Consider the following 21,682-nt stretch of genomic DNA (forward strand, 5'->3'; position numbering starts at 1 on the left):
GGTTCCCAGTTCTTCACACATTTGGACCCAACACTAACTCCTTAAGAGAAAATGCGAATACAAATTTCTGAAAATGTTAAACCACTAAAATGTGTTTAATGAACAAACTTTCTTGTTATTTTGGGAAAAACAGCTACATTTTCCAAAGAAAATAAGATTAAAGAGTAGAAATATCGAGACAAATACTGAAATTTACACATCATCGTAGGAAGACCTAGAAGATAAAATTATCATATGCCAAGTTAGGGGTTCTGTGTAGAGTTTTTGCCACATCTGTTTCCCTGACATACATTTGTGACGCACTGGAAGGAGCTTCGTGACCTACTTTTGGGTCCCTACCCAAAAGTAACAGTACTACTGTAACAGTATCTTTACTGGTCTGCCTAAAAAGTCTATCAGACAGCTGCAGCTGATCCAGAACGCTGCTGCTCGAGTCCTCACTAAGACCAAGAGAGTGGAACATATCACTCCTGCTCTGAGGTCTCTGGTTTAGGCCCAAAATACATCAGAGACCTTCTAGTCCAGTATGAACCATCCAGACCGTTCAGGTCGTCTGGTGCAGGTCTGCTCTGTGTCCCTAAAGTCAGAACCAGACATGGAAAATCAGCGTTCAGTTACTATGCTCCGTATATCTGGAACAAACTCCCATAAAACATCAGGTCTGCTGAGTGTTTGAGTTCTTTTAAATCAAGGTTGAAGACACACCTGTTCACTGCTGCCTTTAACTAAAAAACTTTTTACCTTTCAAATTTTCCATTTTTGCTCCAACTCTGCACTGTAGCGTTTTTTTTTTTTTTTTTTTTTTGCTGTTTTAAAAACTTTTTATGTGTGTTTTTATCTTTTCTGGATTTTATACATATAAAGTTCAGACAAATGACACCAGGGATGGGTCTATCTTGTGTGGGTCTTATTTACTGTTTTTAATCACCTTTTACATGCTTTGTTTAAAATGTTTTCATTGTGTTTCTTTTTCCCTTTGTCAATGTATTTTAATGACCTGTGTGAAGCACTTTGAATTGCCTTGTTGCTGAAATGTGCTATACAAATAAACTTGCCTTGCCTTGCCTCACCCACCAGTTAAAAACATCTGGTTTAGGCTACTCGGAAATAATACTTTTACTAGTTGCGTTCAAACGATCGATTATTGTTAGTGAACATACCGTTATCAACTCTTACCTCGCTTAATACCATGGACCAATCACAATGCAGCATGTGATCATCGGCCTATTTGATTGGTTACTGGTATCTATCATCACCCGGAAGTTTATATGTTGCTGTCAGTAGGGGTAGGATGGAAACACAAGCTGCAGCTCTTTAAAAGGTAAGCTGTACAAATGAACTGTGAGATCATTCAAAAATGCCTAGCAAAATAAAAATCCTGACGCGTACCGTATATCATTGAAAGTTACGCATAAAGTATTTTGATAAGTGCGTATTTTACAGAACATAAGTTGTATGCTTCATTGGCTAGCATGGGCTAATCATCCTAGGTCCAACCATAACGGTATCTGGTCCGTCGTAAATGCGGTTCTTTGAGACTTTCTGGATGGTTAGATTATACTTTAAGCTGTTAAACTTTGAGTAAACACTGGCTAAACCTGACTTAAAGCCTTTTAAAGCCTTTTTTTTTCGTTTTTTTTTTTACAATTCAATTGATCGACTGAAATTAAATGATGCAATTACAGTTTTTGTTTCTGTAATTGAAAATTATTCGTACAGCTATTTGTTACACCTCAGCCCTCATGACTGCTAAAGTAAAGGAAATACCAAGATTACATGAACGCTACATTACATTTTAATGAATGATATTATGAATGTTAAACAAATGCATTAAATGACTTTTAGATCATTTTTGGTGAGAGACCCAACAGGTGCATACATATATATAATACATGTCCATAGTATTTACATTCATTTGCCACTTCATTTGGTACACCTTTCAATATGCCCATGAATCACCAAATCACCTAATCCCATGGCAGAGGTCAATGCATTTAGGCATGCAGACATGGTCAAAACCTGCTGCTGAAGTCCAGACTAAACTTCAGAATGCTGTTGGTGTTTTAGCAGTTTGTGATGTCGTTCATGCCAAATTTTCACCCTGCTTTTTAAATGTCACATGAGAAACTAAAACTAATCAGACCAGGTAACATTTTTCCAATCTTCTGTTGTACAATTTTAGTGATCCCATTTGAATGGTAGCCTCAGTTTCCTGTTTATAACTAACAAGAAGGCCACCAGTGTGGTCTCCTGATGCTGGAGCATATCTACTTCCAGGTTTGCATATGGTACTCAGAGGAACTCTTCTGCTCTGCATAACCTGGTTTTAATGAATAATTATTAAAGTTATTGTTTCCTTTTGATCAGCTAACACCAGTCCGGTCGTTCTCCTCTGACTTCTGCCATCAACAAGGCATTTTGGCCCAGAAAACTGCTGCTTACTGGATATTTTCTCCTTTCCATTCCCTGTTGACCCTAGAGATGGTTGTGCGTGAAAACCCTCAGCAGTTTGTGAAATACTCAGACCATCCTGCCTGCCGCCAACAACCGTGGCATGTTTAATGTCTCTAAAATGACCTTTCTTCTTCATTCTGATGCTCAATTCAATTGTCTTGCTCATGTGCGTATGCCTAGATGCATTGGTGGTTGACTGATCAGATAATGGCTTTAATGAGCAATAGAACGTGTGTACCTAATGAAATTGTGTAGCTTATATTTAGTGTATACATATTTTAAAAGCACAGTTAACAGCAGATATGACATAGATTTTTCCCAGCATATTTCAGCATCAAAACAATTTTTGAACTAAATGACCTTGATCTGTTTATGATATAGCCATAATTTTTCATTCTGTGTATTACATTTTGACTGTACACACCACAAAACTGATTCATATTTGTTTTGTCCTGCTATGAGTGTAGGGCGCCATGGGGAACACGGAGAGTGTGGTGGTGCAGAAGCGGCTGGCCCGCTTCCGTCCAGAGGAGCGGCCTGTGGTGGAGGGGGTTTTTGACAAGCTCCTGGGCAGTGCTGGGGGGCCTGCTGGATCCTCTGGGAAGACATCTGCTAGAAAGAATCTCACGCTTGAAATGCTGCAGGTGAGACTGTTAAAATAGTGAACGGATCATACGTAGGTTTAAAACTAAAATTCTGAACTTAAGCAGAATTGAATTATGTCTTTATGAAACAAACATCTTTACCCATTGTTTCAGAAAGTATCCTTATGATTAATCAGTTAGATTGTGGGATAAAGTTTCCAGTGTTTACGTCTGAAAATTGAAAGTTAAATTAGATTCTCATATGTTGTTCTTAGAAGTTATTTATAGTCTTGAAGAATATTTTACTCAGTCTTTCAGGTGCATTTGTAAAGGTTTGCCTCATTTCCTTTTATTCTAACTTTTATCAAGTAAATTTTCCGAGCATACTAATACATTAATCAGGAAAATCAAACTTGAAAAAAAAGCCCCACCAATTTCCAAGCCTTTTCAACTGGTTTCTTTAAGTTGAATCAATGAAGTAGTATGAGGTTTTCAATCTTGTTCCTAGTCTTTTCTCCATGTGGAAACAGTGGGGCATGTACAGTATCACATCACAATGAAGACAAAATGTTTAATGCATGCCAAATTAAATTCTTCTTGAACCAACATGCTTGAAGTCACTTTTAATTAAGTACCATTTGCCAAGATGAGTATGAGTTCATTTATCCTACTGATTCCAGTAAGCAGACATGAAGATTTGTACCAGAGTGGGGAAATCTCTCTAATCTTCTTTTAAATTACACCCTGCTTTTCTGTTACAAGGGCATGTGGGCCCCTATGTCAAATTTTCTGCACTGTTTTGCCTCTTACAGTCTTCAATGGGCAGCCTGGCTCCAGACTCCATGGTGAGGAGGGTTTACCAGTGCATGTGCAGCATCAACCCTGAACTGGCAGCACCAGGAGCTTCTGGGAAGACCAACAGCGCCCCTGCTGCATCCGGAGTTGGTAGAGAACAGTTGGTCATTTTTCTGGCAGATACCTTGCGAGGTACTGCAGAAGAACGGGCTCCTCTTGTCATGGCCATGTCTCAGCGCGGGGGCGTGGTGGCATCAACGGTCACATGTGAGCAAGTCACAGAGGTAAAGAGATAGCAACATGAAATAATGTTTCAGTTGCTTTGGAAACTTAAAGTTTGCTCCCCTTCTTTTAAGATAAACCTCTTAAGTCTTCAGTTTTCTCTATCTTTCCCTGTGTATTCTTTTCTCTGTCCCATGCCCTTTGTTTATAGTTCCTACAGGACCTGATTTCTGCTGCAGTTCAGATTCAGACCCAGAGGGGGCGCCTGCAGGGCTGGCAGCCAGAGAGAATGGGTGATTGTTCGCTGGGTGTCAAACTCTTGGCAGAGCAGTTGTGTTCTGAACTCAAACCCTCAGGTAACAAACAGCTGGGCTTAAGGTTTCAGAGTACTGTGTATCAGTAGTGAGAAAATATGTTAATGCTCCTCTCTTCTCCTGTCCTACAGATCAGGGAGCTTGTGATGTTTCTTGTCTTGAAGACTGGGTCTTTAGGGTCTCTCAGGTGTCATTGTACCTGGAGATGCTGGTCGCTGAGGGCCTGAATGTGTCCCTGAGTGGCAGGCCAGCCCCTACACTGCTGCCCCCCTGTCAGGAGACACCCTGGAAAGAGCTGAGCTGTCTCCTGGATCTCCCAACCGTCATGTTTCTGGCACCGCAGGTCAGTATAAAAATGGATACACATCATGTTTGTAAAATAGTACCACAGTTTGATTACTTTTTCTTTTGCTAAACGTGGCCCAGACTTTACAACTAAGAAACACCCTGGAGTGCGTTTAAAATTTTTTCAAAGTTCCCTGATGCAACCCTGCCTCAACAAAACCACTTACTAAGCTGTTTTAAGGCAGTAATGTGGGTCTTCACTTTTATTTTAAATTCATCTTTTTGGGTTCTCATGCCTAAAGATATTCCTTCCATCACAAATATGTTATACACCAGGTTTATCCATTCATCTACACTGGATATATCTTTTTTCTTTTTCTTTTTTTCTGGTTAAGTTTATTTATGCCACAAGTAGTATTCTTAACAAGCATTTATCCCTCCTTATCCATTTAAGTTCTCTAAGATCTACCAGATACAACAGCTTAAATTTAAGGGTAACTTTAAGCTTTTGAAATGTAGGGATTTCTTTGGAGTTTGGTGACATGACTACATTGTGAGACAAACTTAAAATTTAGCATAATTCTCATCCTCTAACATGCCTGCACATGCTCACTTTGCCTTAGTCTTTTGCTTGGTATGTATATATTTTTTACTGAAATTCAAACATACTAGTACTTTCACTATTTTAATATCTCCAGTTGCCAGACAGCTACAACGCCCCCTGGAGGCTTGTGTTTTCCACACGCCTGCATGGAGAAAGCTTCACCAGGATGGTGGCAGGCCTGATGAAGCGAGGGCCCACACTACTTCTTCTCAAAGACACAAAGGGACACATGTTTGGGGGCTTTGCCTCTCACGCCTGGGAGGTCAAACCTCAGTTTCAGGGTAAGTGAAGAAACTTAAGCCCTCTTCACATAATAATTATACGCTTGGTTTGAAATATTACACAAATGCAATTTACAACTAGGGGTGTAAAGCCTTGGTTCCCTACCCGGGGTCCGGGACCCCCTTAGGGGGGCGCCAGAGATCTCGGGGTGGTGCAAGGCTCTGTCTGCTCCGAGGTTGTTAAAATTAGATTTGCACATGTTAACAAAAATCATGGTATAACATTTCTAAATAATTCGTACAAGGTTTTTGGGTAAAAGAATTTGTGTTAAGGGCTGCCTTGTTTGGATTTACACAAAATATAATTAAAATTTATGTTAATTTTGGCCACGAAGTGTCACTATTTTTTTTCTAAGTTCTCTTCAATACAAGTAGGGGGTCCAAAGGAAAAAAGGTTGTAAACCACTGGTATAAAGGAACATGTAGATGTACCAAAGCATTTTGTTACAGGATGTTTTGGTACACTAACCTTGCAAAGCAGATGGATACACACGTTTCCATGTTTCTTACTGGCTGATCCATCATACAAAGCTCTCGTCTGAACCGTTTGGGCCCAGTTAGAAAGTGACAGGACCAATCAGCGTCGAGGGGCAGTACTTTTGGGTGCCGCAGAGTCGTGACATAAGCAAGCAGGAACAAGAGGCCGGTGCTATTATGGCGGAAGACATTAGCATGGATGCTGCTAAAGCGCCAGTTTTATCAGAACTTGACGACATTTCTTTGTTAAAAGAAGAACAAAGAACAGCATTGAGTTGTTTTCTTTTCAGTAACGACAAAGGTGGTGTACTAACATGTCTACAGTCACCGTGGTTCGCATATTGCAGCTATCTATGGAGTTTATTCGTCGGTAGCAGCGCACCTCTGTTGGGGGCTACAACGTCATGTGTTTTGTTGATCTGATTGGCGCGTAAAGATGTGACAGACAGAACGTTCATCCAGTCACCTTCCAAGTTTTTTTTTTCAAAGGCTCTGCCCCTTCCCAAACGCCGTCTATGGAAAGTTTTCCAGATGGATGTGTGAAGCACATCCATCTGGCGTGTCAGGTTAATGGTACATGTGTTTACCGGTTCAAATGCATGTGGAAAAAATATACTTCAAATCTGAGTTTTCACATGGACCAGAAAGGATACATACAACAGATCTTGGGGTACAAAAGCTGCAAGAATATCAGTACTGAATCAAATTTAACTGAACTACCTTTGACTGTCTTCAGGTGGAAAAGTAGCTTCACTAAAAACAATTCAGTGAATTCTAACTTTCTACCTTTTTAACTCAAGCTTTTCTGAGCTTCTGATCAAAATTTTCTTCGTTCCAAATAAGAGGAAAGTATCAGTACTAAACTAAATACAGCACTGGTACTGATTAGAACTCAGGTTGCTAATATTGATAAATATAAAATATCACAAAAACGAAACAAAAATATAATGCCAAACTCTAATATTTTGAGTAATTTATTTCAAAATAATTGATGTCTTGAAGACCTTCTTGGTCGTAGGCTGTAGCATCATTTAGTTTTTTTTTCCATTTTTACCTAATTTGATTGTTTTTTTTTTAATAAATACAATAAAATCTTAAGCAGGCCTCAGAGTCTAAACTGTCTCTGTGTCACTTTAGACATTATGATGTTTGTAATAACAGTAACATGAAGCATGCTTACATTACATAGTTTCTCCATCAGCCTGTCTGTGGCTTTAAACAAGCTGCAGTGACATGTATCACAGTGGCTTTAATTTTTAAAGGTGAATTTAAACTGATAATTTGCTTGTTTTAAGTCAGTGATGACCCAAAGAAGGGGGCTGTAGCAATAAACAAAGTCAGAGAAGCAGCTACAGGCTCTGCAGTAGCATAAACTTGCTAAACATGGTACTGTTAACTAATCCTTAACAGTAAAAGTATGTTGTTGTTTTCTTGAATGCTTTCATTGTGAACCTCCACATCAGGAAATGTGGTGTTTTCACACCTCAGCAAAAGGGAAAAGGAATGAACAACTACAGATTCAGTTCTCAAGAAGTGAACACAGAGAGACTCACAAAAACTTTTTCCTGTGATCTTATGCAAAAAGACATGAAAGGTTGTTTTAGGAGGAGAAGGGGGTTGTAACCCCTGAGTATGCATTTAAATGCATTATCTCTTTTACCTTTGTAATACTGTAATATAAAACGGTTACCACAAAGGGCAAAAAAGTAATATGATGTTTAAGCCATATTGCCCAGGCCCAGTAGCATTACATCCCTACTTACTATCAGGTAAAAGATACCAATGTTTAAGTTTATTTTACTGTTATCAGCATTTGACTAATAGCCAATAAAAGACACAGGTAAACCGTTATTAACATAAATTATGACAGAACAATAACCAATCAGCATGAGGTTGTAAGCTTGAACTTTGGTTTGTTTGCTAACTGTATTTTAGTCCCCTGAATTTCATACTAAACTGAAGATTGAACTGAAATATATTTATAGTATGGATTCTACAACACTGTCTATAAATCTAGTACAAGTTTATATATTTAAAAGATTTGATAAGGTCAGGCCATTGCAAAGAAGCATGTTTACAATCATATTTTACATTAATTATTACAAATAATTTGATAATACTGCTGTTTTTTGAGTGTGCTTATAAATAACTTACTCTCAGGCGAGTTCATCTGTTCAACTTTAACACACAGTTAGTGTAGTATTAATTTTATCCTGTGGTAACAACAGTACTTTCTTTTTAACATCTGTCAGACCCCAGATGAAGAGAGCTGTGATGAAAGGACACATTGAGGAAGCAGTACTACTAGTTTGAATAATGAAGACAGTCACTTGATTTTTCTCTCAGAGCTTTATGATTTGTATACTTTTTTGTGTGTAGGTGACTCCAGATGCTTCCTGTTCACCGTGTTCCCCACACTGAGAGTTTATACAGCTACAGGATACAATCAACACTTCATGTACCTCAACCAGAACCAGCAGACCATGCCCAACGGACTGGTGAGGCTTCGCTGCTTTAACAAAGGAGGACTTCAGTATCATATGAAGGGAAAAATGTCATTCTCCTTTTTTGGCAAGAACACTCAGTGTGTGTGGGGGGGTGGGGGTGGGGGGGGGGGGGGGACTGCACCAAAAAGCAGGGGGAACACATGGTTACTCATCTCGTTTTGGTTTTCATTTTAAAAGCCATTCAAAATAAAGTTATTCGTCCAACAAGGATTTTAGACAATATCAGAACTAATTTCTGTAATATTAACAAAACTAAATATGCATTTCACATGATCTTTAACATAAACCGGACATTTAGAATAATAGTATGCATTTATAATAACAGGAACAAACATCATGCATTATTTCTCTTAACACAAATCATTAGCTCTCCCTGTAGGACTGATAAAGACATGTTGCTTTAAATGCTTTGTTCTAGAAAAGATGATAAGAACAGGAACAATCAAGGAAGGATGCCTTGCGACTGATGAGATCAAATTTAAAATTGGGCAAGGATATGTGTCAAATTTTTTAACAGCCTTCACTAGGCCTGAATGTACAGTATGTAATAGCAAAACTGGAAACAATGAGGTCGGCTTAGTTATCAAATGCCCTCCTTTTAGGTGTGGATAAAGCCACAGTCAGATAGTAGCTTAGATTTACTTGGGGCTGCTGTGTAGAAGGGCACTTGTTTAGCTCAGTTGGCAGAGCAGGTCTCCATTTATACAGGGAGCAGTCTTCGTTGCACCGGTTGCAGGTTTGACTCTCTCTTCAGCTGTCCTGTCTAATAAAGACAAAAAGCCCTAAAAAATATGTTAAAAAGGGGTGAAGAACAAACCCAGGATCAGAGTAGCACACATTAGGAAAACATCTCTGGAGCTATTCATTGATAACTTTATGATATGGCAGCTGAGAGGAGGATCAGGAAAGGAGGGCGGAACTTTCATCCATGCAGGGAGGGCCAACTGAACCTGGGGTCAGGGCTAACTCCCCACAAGATATCATGAGGGGAAAATCTGAGAACAGCTTGTTTCAGCACACAAACTATGAAAAGTGTAAAAAGAAAGAGGAGGGAATGGATTTTTCTGATTCTTGGGGGGATTGTGGACAGGCAAGGGGCAAATGTTTTTGTTAGAAAAGCCTGAAAAAGTGTATTTTGCATAATATGTGACCTTTAATCAAGATTTATCTGGCGTCTGAATTGTAGCAGTAATTCTGTCACTTAAGACAGAAATATAAAGGATTACAAATTATTTTTATTACATTCATTTTCGTTTTTGTTCTGGTTCTCCTGTGTTTTACAGGGCATGGGTGGCCAGCATGACTACTTTGGCCTGTGGTTGGACAGTGATTTTGGTCGAGGTCACAGCAGAGCGCGGCCTAAGTGCACCACCTACGGTAGCCCTCAGCTCTCTGGCGAGGAAGACTTCAAAGTGGACTCGATGGAAGTGTGGGCTGTGGGAAAACCTCCAGAACCAGAGGAGGTCAGATGAACACTTGGTTGTTTTTAAAGTTATCAAGTTTATAGCTTTTTGTTCTAAGGCAGACTCAGAGGAGGCAGGAAAGACAAGAAAAATGGGTACAAAGGCTGGGTGGGGTATGAAATGTACATTCAAATGGTCATGGTCAAATCAGAGCTAATACTGTTTAAGCACATTTCTGAAATTAGTATTTCAACCAGTTCTTTATTTAGCGTGTCAGTTCATACAATGATCTCTCTCTGAAGTCAAAATTCACCTGAAGTAAAACAAAACCATCCACCCGTTTAATGAAAAAAAAGACATATTAGACACGTATTTACTTCTTACAAGTGTGAATCTCATAGATTCAAGGCTTTTTGAAGACTTTCCATTTGCAAAAGTCTTTTGTGGCTCACCTGTGCTTGTGAATGAAATATCTTAAAGAAATTTGCTTTGTATCACAAAGGAGTCGTATGAAGTTTTCACTTATTTTATCTATCTCTTATCTACCTTTTATCAACTAAAACAAAGATATGAAGTACATTTGAAGTAAACTGCCCAGCCGCATCATCATGTCCCGGAAACTTTCACTTTTTAAGAAGATATCAAATGTTTGCTTGGAGGTAAAATCTCTACAGTTAGTTGCACAGCTCCAGTTTATGCTACACCCTAAATAGTTTATAAGGGCTTACAACCACAAAGTAGTAGTATTAATAAGCGGTATACAGGTGTTCCTTGGTGCTTATTAAAAATCAACCCCTATTGCATCTCTTTATGTTCTCTGTTTCAGGGTGAGGAGGAGGGGGGAAAGAGGAGCATCCTAGATGTGGATCCAGAGGTCCAGGCCATGATGGAAATGACAGGGAAGACTCTGCACAGTCAAGGACTGAGGGAGCCAGAGGAAGACCAGGACCAGTGACTGAAACACAGACATGGAGGGATACAATCCTGATATTCTGAGACTGGTACGGACATGAGTAGGGTCGTTTTTAACCTTTATATTTGTCTATAAGACTAAAGTAGTCATCAATACACACAGTGATATCAGATTCCTTCTTGTTCTGTGTGGACTCTTAAATTTTCCCCCTATCAGTGAGACAGCTAGCTATAGAAGGCATCATCATAATTCAGTAGCAAACTCTCTGTTAAAACATTTCTTAATTTGTCATGTACGGCTGGAACAGAAATTGTTTTATAAGTGTATACACACTTTAGCTAAGCTGTTTGTGTTTGATTGAAGAAAACGGTTTTGAAGTAATATTTTGGAAATATCACAGAAATATATCTCCAAGAAGAAGCAGACCCACTAGTCCTCCAGCAGCAGCTTCAGCTGACCTGAATGCAATACTTGGATATCATCTGTTATTGTCGTGGTCACTAGTTACAGCCCTTGACTACAGGTGAGGGTTTGTACATAAGTCACCTGGTACAGTGGGAGTTTTACTTTCAGCTAGCTTCCTCCTCATCTCAAAGATTCAGTACAACTACATTACTGATAAAAACAGAGGTATAAATATACAAAGGAGAAAAGACTTCTCTTTGACTCATTTTAGAAAGATAATATTTAAAAAGCTCTATGTGACTGGTTATTTTAGAATCAAAAGTACTGTTAGTTTTTTTTTTGCTACACCACTGAAAAATTATGTTTCTAGTTCTTATCTGAGCCATTGATACTAATTTATGAGTATTTACTGAGATATCCTCATGTGTGGGTTGACTGAGAAGTGTAAGTTTTACAGCATTCCTCCACAGTAGAGATTTCACCCTAATTCAAACTGGAAAGTTTGAGGAGCTTTGTTGATACAAGAGACACAACTCACTAATACTAAAGAGAAAGACCTGTGGCTCAGGTCTATTTAAAGACCTGACATACCAGGATTACAGTTAAGTTTAATGAGTTTATTGATGTCTCAGGTGTTTATTTTATTTTGTTCTACTGTCACAAATGTTAATTACTTGCTGTTTTTGTAAGAACCGTGGCACTAAGAAAGCCCAGTGTATGCTAGCTTTGCATCATCCAGAGTTTGCAACTTTGATTTAGATTTATTATTGTACTTCCATGCCCTTTTTGGACAGGACAGTTGATAGAGCCTGAAATCAGGGACAGAGACAGTGGGGAATGAAGTGCAGGAAAGGAGCTGCAGGTTGAACTCAAACCTAGGATTCTCACTTTGAAGCTCATTTTGACCTCAGGGGACTGTGTCAAAAGGTGATTAAGGGGTATGATAAGTCATCTTTAATTAATAGGCGGTTAGTCTTAAGCATTGAGTAGCAAGTTATCCAGACTGGCAGGAAAGCCATCCCAACATTTTATTTATTTATTTTTTACCTTTCTGGCAGAGCATTGATTATATTTAGGATGTTAAGAGCTTTTAAAAAACAAATACAGTTTTAAAACACATTTCCTCTCCTTACTTTCAAGCTCCTTATTCGTAACAGCCAGGAAGATATTAAAACATATTAAAACATTAAAACTCTTACTGATATTAAATGTTTCCACCCCAGAATGAAATGCAATCACAAATGTGAACCCAGGACCTTCTGGGTAATGATTCTGGGTCTTTACATTCATGTTTAGACTGACACAGTATGTGATCAGTTTGTGTGGTTGTTTTTTTTAAATATGTGAACTACCTGTTTGAATTTCGCTTGTCTTCAACACAGTGTTTGACGTTGACTGAGGACTTTGAGTGTACATGTGGGTGTAATGAATAAATAATGAAGTATTGTGAGAATTTCTGTCCTACTTTATTTCTTTGAGTGACCATTGCTCATTAGTTTAGTCACCATGCCTTCATCTGGTTATTTGCAGCTGATAAATGTCATAAATATAACATCAAGGTCTGCACTTTGAGCTCTGGAACTGTTTTAATAGTAAAAAAACTGCTCACAGACTGAAAGGCTGTATTCACCTCCTGTTCTGCTATCATGCAAATATCTGAGCCAAGTTACACATGCAAATGTGTCATGATGTTAGACACAGCAGTGTGAAGGACACCGCTTCATAGCGTACTTGAACTTGTCTATATATTATCATTATCAAATGATCAAATACAAAAATATATTTGACTTACTTAAGAACACTCATGACATTTGTAAAACCAGATCAACAAACCTTCTGTATAACAGCAGTGTATATAAAATGCAGTGATGCTTAACTTTTATTGCAAATCAATCAATGTGTTTTTCATTCATTTTTTAAGAAGTCATCTCTTCTGACAAATTGATTAAGACGCTCATTTAACATTATTAGATATTTTTGATATTTTTACTGTATTAAATGTACATAATGTTTGAATTCTGAATATATTTTATTTTTATATCATTATGTCATGAAATTTAATGTGATATTCAGGTATACTGTATTTTCACAGTTTTTCTTTGTGCATTAATTTAAAGTTTCATTATAGGTCAGATCTGCAAACATGTTGCCATTTATTCACATGGTCAAGTAATTCTAAAGACAGATTTTTTTTTTTTGGGTCCAATAATTCCAATGATATCATGTCATTACAACTTTGATATAGTTTGCTGTACTTTTAGTAATGTTACCTATTTATATCATCACATTTTCATATGTCAGTTTGTCATATGTATTATAAGATGAAATATCAGGCGTTGCCAACCATTTTTCCTGATTCTGCTTGTTACTGTGCCACTGGGTCAGTGTTAGAAGAGAAAAGTTAGAGAAAGTAGCCTTTTTTACGTTTCAGCAAAGACCCGGAGTGAGAAATTGAGAAAGACAGAAACATTTATCATCTGAAACATAATTTTAACCAAGTAAAAATCAAGGATAAGGTAAGAAAAATAGGGTCAACTTTGTCTACAGGATCTGCAAAAAAGTTCCAGCTGTTTTTAAGACTTTCTTTTGGCTCAGAATAAGTAAGCTCAAAAGAAACACGGTAAGTAGAATTTTGATGAGAAGAAAAACTAAGCACGAAAAGTAAAGACGTGTGTGTGGTAGCATAGTTCTTTGATGTAACAATGCTTCTAATTCTTATACTGTTGGGAATCCTGTTAATTATAAATGGTGCCACATTTGTAAGGAACATGCATTTGTGTGATGAGCAGCAGAGCTGAGTATGTGGGTTGCACCCATGACAAACAGCTTATTCTGTGTATGCCTCTGGTACCCCCAGGTGCTAACAATCAGGTACCCGATTGGCACTTGATTGTTAGGTGTCTGCTCCATGAATCGGTATGCCACATTTGACTGCTCTGGATAGGGCCCGAGGGTAAATTTAAGCTGGTGTTCTACAAAACCCAGTTGTGGCATTATTTAGTATCATCTCTGAAGTTCCATTTAATGGGGGATGTCAGAGTTAGGCCGCAAAGAGGTGGGCATCCTAAGAAGACGCCACCCCAACAAGGCCATTTCCTACCCCGTCAGCACCTAGGAACAGTAGGTTGTCTTCTAGAGATTTGCATTTAAGGTTTACAGGACGATATGGCCGACGGCTCTCTGCCTAGACAATACAGAACAGACTGCAAAATGTCTTGAAAGAGTCAATCGCAGAATAAGCTGTTTGCCATTGGCAGAGAAGATTTAGCAACTTTTTCATGGGTGCAGCCCACATACTCAGCTCTGCTGCTCATCCCATAAAGGCATGTTCCTTACAAACAGAAAAACAGTATAATATTTATTGGCAAGAAACATTGTTACAGCAAAGAAATAATCTACCAAACACAAATTTCCTTACTTTTTGTGATAGGTTTATATATACAATTGAAAAAACAGTTAAGATGAGTCGCAACTCCTGTGGAAATGTTGTGATACTTGAAGTCCCCCCAGTAGTTTTAGTTTAAGGGACTCTAACAACGATAGTTTATAGCATCAAAAGTATACTGATTATAATATTTGGATGGAACCAATTTTAAAGAAAAAATATTTAAGTGATTAGAAATGAAGTTGTAAGATGGGGGTCGCCACCAGAGTCTAATAACCTATATAGGCTGTGGCCTATAGGTTTCCAAACTTTACCAAAGAAAGGACCCTGATTAGTCTATAGTGGGGACCCCCCCTCTTGCAACAGCATTTCTTAAATGCCCCCATGGCAACTAAATATATAACTTCTTGATATTAAAAATGATGTTGATTTAACTGGTTGTTTTTTTGTGAGCAGTCTTAAACAACAGTCTAACAAAATGTGATTTTCAGAGTCACAACTTTCTGGTGTATCTGTGTCACTGGCTGCACATTTCCTATTGACTAAAATTCTATGTGTTATTTTTTAAAATTAAAATAATGTCACATTGAAAGGGCGGAGAGATTCCATTATGCAATGACCTTTTTACAACTTCTATTTTAAATTTCATTGAAAAAATATTACTCCTTGAATTTATTTTTTGTTCTGTCTTAACCTTCTTCCCTCCCCTGGCCATCCCCAGGAGGACAGGGCCCCAGTTTGAAAAACACTGAGTGAGGCAACAACATAAGTAATAATGACTATTCTACGGCGTAATAATTATTCTAATAATGTACAACCATGTGCAATTTAGTAGAATAAGGGTTTGAAGGCAGGTGTTTTAGTGTTACTGGGGTAACAGATGATGTATTATTCTAAGGCTATTTGAATATTTTTTTTTTTAAGATAAGGTAATTAATTAAAAATGTCTTTCCTTCCCATTTCTTAACTTTAAACTGGGGGATCTTCCCATAAATAGAAAATGCAGAAGGATATTCTGGTGCATCTTAATATAAAAGAAGGAAACCCCATAGTGTCGAAGCCTACTGACGCATCCTCAGGCTGCTCTCGGTTTGTGTTGGCAAAAGTCGCTTCATTTCAAGCATCCATCCAGCCTGGTGTCGGTTCAAACGTCCCCTCGTCTGTCACACGCCTACTGTTGCTCAGGCTAGTTTGCATAGATACCGTCCCTGCTTCCGGACTTTTTTTATAGCTTGTAGACCATGCATATAATGCAAGTTAACTTTTACTTCCTTGTACACAGAGATAGAGGAACTGACCGTTTTGCGGCTGGCCTTTTTGTCAACACTCCACATCCTCTCCAGTTTATTTTATTATTTTCAAACCATGAACAGATAAAGAACAAGTCTGCAGAGCTGAACAGATCGGTTTCACTTGTAAGGTAAGTTTTAAACCTTCTTAAAAAAATCTTAATTTCTACGTGTTAAACTGTGTCTTTTTTGACTGAGCTGAATAAAAAGAGGGGAAATCCGCTTTTTCAGAGGCGGCATATCTGCTGGGCTGCAGATGAACTTTGTAACTAGGCGGCTCAGTGCAGCTCATAACGTGCAGCCAGTCCTCCCTGTCATACCGGCTGATACCGCTATTAATAATGCAGGCCTACTGACACCAGTTACACTTATCTGTTCTGGTTATGACAGCAAAGGCTCTTATGGTGGATCTCTGGTCAAAACATAGTCTGTAGAAGTTCAACATGGTGCCACAAAGATGGGCAAGTGCATCTCTGGGTCAACATGCAGTAGGCTATAGAAGTAGGAATACAATTTACATGAGTCCAGCGTTAGCAAGGGGTCTTGTTATAAAGTAGATTCAACCGGGTCTGAAGATTGAGGCTCTGAAGTGATCTGGATCATTTGGTTTTTCTCAGTAATAACAGACGACTCTTTTGGCCCCTAAACAGCCACTCCTTTTGTACCATTGTGGCTTTCATCAAATTATCCAACTGTAGTGGTGTTATATGTGCATGTATTTGACTTAAATTGTGCTTTATTAATTTAATATATAAACTCCATATATAAATATTCTCCAAAATATCCAATCTCCCTAAAACGCCTTGCTGGTCTGATGAAACGTGCAGACTTTAAACAGAATTGTTAAAGTTATGAAGTTAAATAGAGGAATGGCTGAAGCGTTCAAATAATATCAGTACTGAAACACTGTTTCAATGCAACAGCAGCATGAACAGCCAAAGATCAGTTGATCTTCAGTTTTCTGTGATTTATTTGCTAATATTACATTATTTCTTGTGTTTAAATTAGGGCTCTCATTATTAAAGCATTAATGGTGATTACTAAGGTCCATCATTAGAGCATTAACAATGTTTGAACCATAATTAATCGCAGCGTCTACCTGTAGCTGCAGCAAAGTAAAATAAGTCCACCACTGCTCCTTAATGTTTTATTTCACTTAAGAAAAAACTCACAGACAACTCAGTGGACAAGTCAGAAGCCATCTCTTCCTTGTGTTATCAAAAATATACCTTTTCACTGTTACGCATATTTACTTTTCAATCCATAACAAGCTCCTTTTTCTCTAGTTAAGTTAATGCTGTAATCTTCATAATAAAAGCAGGTCTGTATCAAACAGAAAGTCATTTATCCTTAGTTTAAGACAGTACCAAAGTCTAATGTGTATCAAAAAAGTTTTAAAAGCAAAAAGCGGAATTTCACAGTGTAACAACAATTGTTCAATCATGATTAACTTCAGAAATTCAAAAGTTTAATCATTTAATCATACAAGTGTGCACTTTCAGCAATATGCCGAAACTGCAGTCTGGTATAAAAGTGTCTTTGTTGGTGACAGTTTCAGCCAACTATTTAAAACTTCTTAAAAAGTTCACAGTTCTGTAAGCTATGTAATATGTAGGCAACTGCCTTTATATTCAGACTATGATATAAGTAAATAAGGCCATGGATTAGATCAGTTAAAACCGTTCTTAAAGGAGACAGGCTTGCTTCCCTGACAACATTTCTTTAGCCTTAGACAGAAAGCAACTCAATGGAGTAGTATCCAATGCAACAGCAAAATGAAGGGGATCAACATCCCTTTTAAATTCCAACAGAAGCTAGTATGAATTAACCCGACACACCAGATGGATTTGTTTCACACATCAAAGCTTCAATAGGAAACGTTTGTGAAAAGGCAGAGGATTTGAAAAAACTCAGAGTGTGATTGGATGAACTGTCACATGTCTGTCACATCTCTCTGGGCCAAAAAGAGCAACAAAACACGACATAGCAGCTATCAAGCTGCGCGTGCACAGCTACGGGGAATAACATGAAACATGGCGACTATAGACATGTAAGTACTCGACTTTTGTCGTTTTTGAAAAGAAAACAACTCACTACTGTTCTTTGTTCTTCTTTTAACGAAGAATTGTTTTTAAGTTCTGATAAAACTTACGCTTTAGCAGCATCCATGCTAAGCTCTTCCGCCATAATTGTACCCCCTCTTGCTCCTGCTTGTTTACGTCACGACTCTGCCGTGCCTGAAAGTACTGCCCCTCCTCACCGATTGGGCCTGTCACTTTCTAACCGGGCCCAAATGGTTCAGATGGGAGCTTTGCAAGATGGATTTGCAAGTGAAAAACAAGGAAATGGGCATATCCATCTGCTTTGCAAGGTTAAGTATGAATATTAAGAGCTGGCTCTTGTAGCCTATGTAAACGGATGGAGCCACAGGCACACCACGCACTGTGGACCTGCACTTGATGGGGAAACATTGCCACTAATCAGTGACACTGTCCTATGGGGTGGTGCTTGCCGTTTTCAAGTCAAGAGACAATATAAAAGCCTCCTCTAATGGTGTGCACAACGTATAAGTTGAATCTCCTGAGCTATGGCATGTTTGATGAAGCTTTCGAGATAGTGAAACCATGTAAGGGACCAAATGGAGCAATGTTTATCTAGAATGATGTCTTATTGTTTTGTCTCTTTTTCTGAGTGTGTTCAGACCAAATATGAAGTTATTTACCACCAGAGGGACAAAAGGTTTAGTTTTAGCAACAAATAAAAGCAGCAATCTGTCACAAAAGACTTTCAGCATTTAGTTGTTCTTGAAGTCCCTGTATTACAAACCATTTAATGTTTCATGTTTGTGGACTTAAATCAATTAAAGCCAGTAAAACAATGTATAGTCCATCTGTAATTGTAGGTAAGGATGTACAATATTATTGGCATTATACCAGTAACAGCATGTATTGGTTTTAAAAATTAAGTATAGATATAGGAAGATGTCAATTTCTGCTGATATTTACAACTGATATAGAGGCTGTAAATATCTTTACACATCAATACGTTTCAGAAAGTTTAGGCAATAACACCAGATCTTTGTTAGCTGATTTTTTTTCTCACATTTTTCATCCTCATTCCTTAAACCAGTGCTTCCCAAAGTGTGGGCTGCAGGTGGGCTGTGAGAGATCATTTTACAATAATCAAAAAAAGTTAACATTTTAAGACATAAAATCATACTTTAAATGATCATAAAATACTTATTACATGTTATTAGTTTAAGTTTCAGAAGAAACAAAACACTGCCCTAAATTTTAACTCACATCCCTTTCTCATCATTTTTTTTTTTATCAGTGTCATGGTTTAAGTGGTGTTGGATTAACTAGTGACACACTCTTAAACATTCTACTATTTGGTTTGCTTCCCGATTCTAAGAGTTTATCAGTGTCTTTGAAGACATGAATGCTACCTGGGAAGAGCTTAGTGGCCAATGAAGTACATTCACAGTGATGAATTTAAAAAAATGTAAGTGTCTTTGCAGATGCCTGATCAACAAAATAAATAGTAATGACTCATTAATTGACTCTACAAATACTTGCTGAGTAATGCAAATGTCTCTAAAAGCAAAGCCTTTGCATTGAAATTTTATGAAAAAAATTACGATAAAAAGGTAAAGTCTCATATTATGGTTGGAATTTCCCCTTGTGGGATGAATAAAAGGAATATCTTATCTTACAAGGGTTTTTTGATGAGCCCGGGAAGATTTTCAGCTCTTAAACTGGGCCGCTGACATTTTGGAAATGCAGCCTAAAACTTCAAAGTGTGTTTTTAAGAATGAAGTTTTAGGTATGAACAACATTTATACATTTATGTATTGGTATTGGTATTGATATTGGTATTAGCTAAAAGGAATTTGAAAATTTGGCGTATCGCATGTCGGGAAAAAAACAATATTATGCATCCCCAATTTTAGATTCTGTGTCCAAATTCAAGCAAACAGGTGATGGTCTGAGCTAACAGATTATCTAACTGAACACTGATCATCCTCAAGAAGCATCAAAGCTAACTCAAACCATTAAACTCCATTATAACATAAAAACCCAAATACTAACTCTCTTGTTAAGTAAAATGGAGAACAAGATTTTTCTTTGTAGTCTTCATTGTTAAAATTTAACTTCAGAAAATTGTAGTGGAGCAGTCACAGGTTTGCTTGCTAGTTTTATAGCTAACATTAATGTGGAAAGCTAACAAAACTGCCTCAGACCTTGAACTTTGCTGTAAACACAAGCAGGTTAAAATTAGATCATAATTTTGCTTCACAAAATTTAGCTTGTTAGATGTTAGCCTTACAAGACATACATTATTGCTGGTGAAGAAAGCAGTTTTAATGTGTTCATACTGCTAACATAGTAGCTCAAACACAATACAAACATGCAGCTAACTCTTAAATGACATAAATATATTAAATTAGTTAAAGCTAGCTCTGATTTAACCCTCACAAACATTTAAGATGTCATTGCTCAACCACTCTTCAACCATTTTAAATAGTAAACCTTAAATTTGAGTGATCTTAACTCTCTGGTTTCATGTATGTCAGGACTCTTCTGCCTTTGTTGATTTTGCCATTTTTGCGGCAGTAACCTGGCGATTGAGTAATTTTAAAATGCAATTCCTGTTGAATCTTATGTAGCTTAACCGGACAGTTTGTGAACTTTGTGTCACAGTTACAGTCTCTGGTGAGTGTTGAATGTTTAACTTTGTTTTACCCTGTAGTGGGTGTGTTTGTTCGTGCATTTGGCTGTATTATCACAGTATTTGTGTTACAGTTCACTGCAGCAGTGTGAAAGAATTTGTTCATCAAAATAAGGATGGAGGGACGGTCCCTTCACACAACATGAGCTGTGTTTCAGCAGGCAAAACAGGGGAAAAGTACGATATAATCTGCTAATCTTTAATTTAAAAAGAATGCTATTAAGTTTTGACATACATGTAGATTACAGGATATTTAATAAGCAAGTGTGATAGGACAGCATTTTCTCAGTTCTTTCTTGACCTCATAAACAAATACACTTTGACAATCATGACGTGTATTCGGGAAGAATTTGGTCCCTGAGGGCTGAGTTCTGTTTTGCATGGACCTTTGGCCTTCCTATGTCTTTAGTCGTGTCTTTAATTACACATTACTTCAACAGAACTCTTCCTGTGGGACTGTTTTGTTTTGATATCTCTGTGGTCATTTGCAAGTTAAATATTGGGTAACCTGATGTGCCAGTATAACACTGCTCACATCCCTGTATGCATGCAGAACTATAAACTATTTCAGCTCAGCTTTTAATCTCTCACTGCTAATGCAAGACATATTCCCAGTCTCAGTGACATGCACAGTCATAGTCATGAACCAGCTAAAACAAATCTGAGGAAGCCATAAACTTTTGAAAAGAACTAAACTGGTTCATTTAACCTGGCTCATTGGCTATTTAAACAATTGAAACAGGCCTGCACTACCAAATATATTATGTAAGATTATCTTAGATTAAGTCTGTTCATAGATTAATTTGTTCCCTAACTCTACAGTTAAATTGTGTTAAACAAACACACACAGTCCGCCCAACCTCAAACTAGTTCTCTGAGTCTTTCACGTGTCTGATCTTTTGACATTAAATATCAGTAGGACTTTTATCAGCACCTTAATAACATAATAATAATAAACTTTATTTGTATAGCATCTTTAAAAACAGAGGTTTATCAAGTGCTTTTACAGTAAACAGAATCACAGTTACAAAGC

The 21,682-nt window shown here is 37.7% G+C and overlaps 2 protein-coding genes across 4 annotated transcripts in view; both read left to right on the plus strand.

Moving 5' to 3' along the window:
* Positions 1-1,263: 1,263 nt before the first annotated feature.
* Positions 1,264-12,696, plus strand: meak7 (MTOR associated protein, eak-7 homolog). Its single transcript, XM_041794710.1, has 9 exons — positions 1,264-1,321; positions 2,922-3,098; positions 3,851-4,117; positions 4,267-4,411; positions 4,501-4,712; positions 5,353-5,539; positions 8,396-8,514; positions 9,807-9,986; positions 10,753-12,696. Exons 2-9 carry the CDS (start codon positions 2,928-2,930, stop codon positions 10,879-10,881), a joined length of 1,410 nt encoding a protein of 469 aa, XP_041650644.1. The 5' UTR covers positions 1,264-1,321; positions 2,922-2,927; the 3' UTR covers positions 10,882-12,696.
* A 3,189-nt stretch (positions 12,697-15,885) lies between these two features.
* The window catches only part of LOC121514969 (1-phosphatidylinositol 4,5-bisphosphate phosphodiesterase gamma-2-like), a 45,522-nt gene continuing 39,725 nt past the window's right edge, over positions 15,886-21,682 (plus strand). For 2 of the 3 annotated variants that reach the window (XM_041795458.1, XM_041795461.1), the window contains exon 1: positions 15,886-16,049. The gene's annotated coding sequence lies outside the window, so the exon portion shown is untranslated. The remainder of the gene's footprint in view (positions 16,050-21,682) is intronic. The other variant, XM_041795459.1, reaches the window with a different exon arrangement.

This window comes from Cheilinus undulatus, linkage group 9 (genome assembly GCF_018320785.1).
Source record: "Cheilinus undulatus linkage group 9, ASM1832078v1, whole genome shotgun sequence".
NCBI lineage: Eukaryota > Metazoa > Chordata > Actinopteri > Labriformes > Labridae > Cheilinus > Cheilinus undulatus.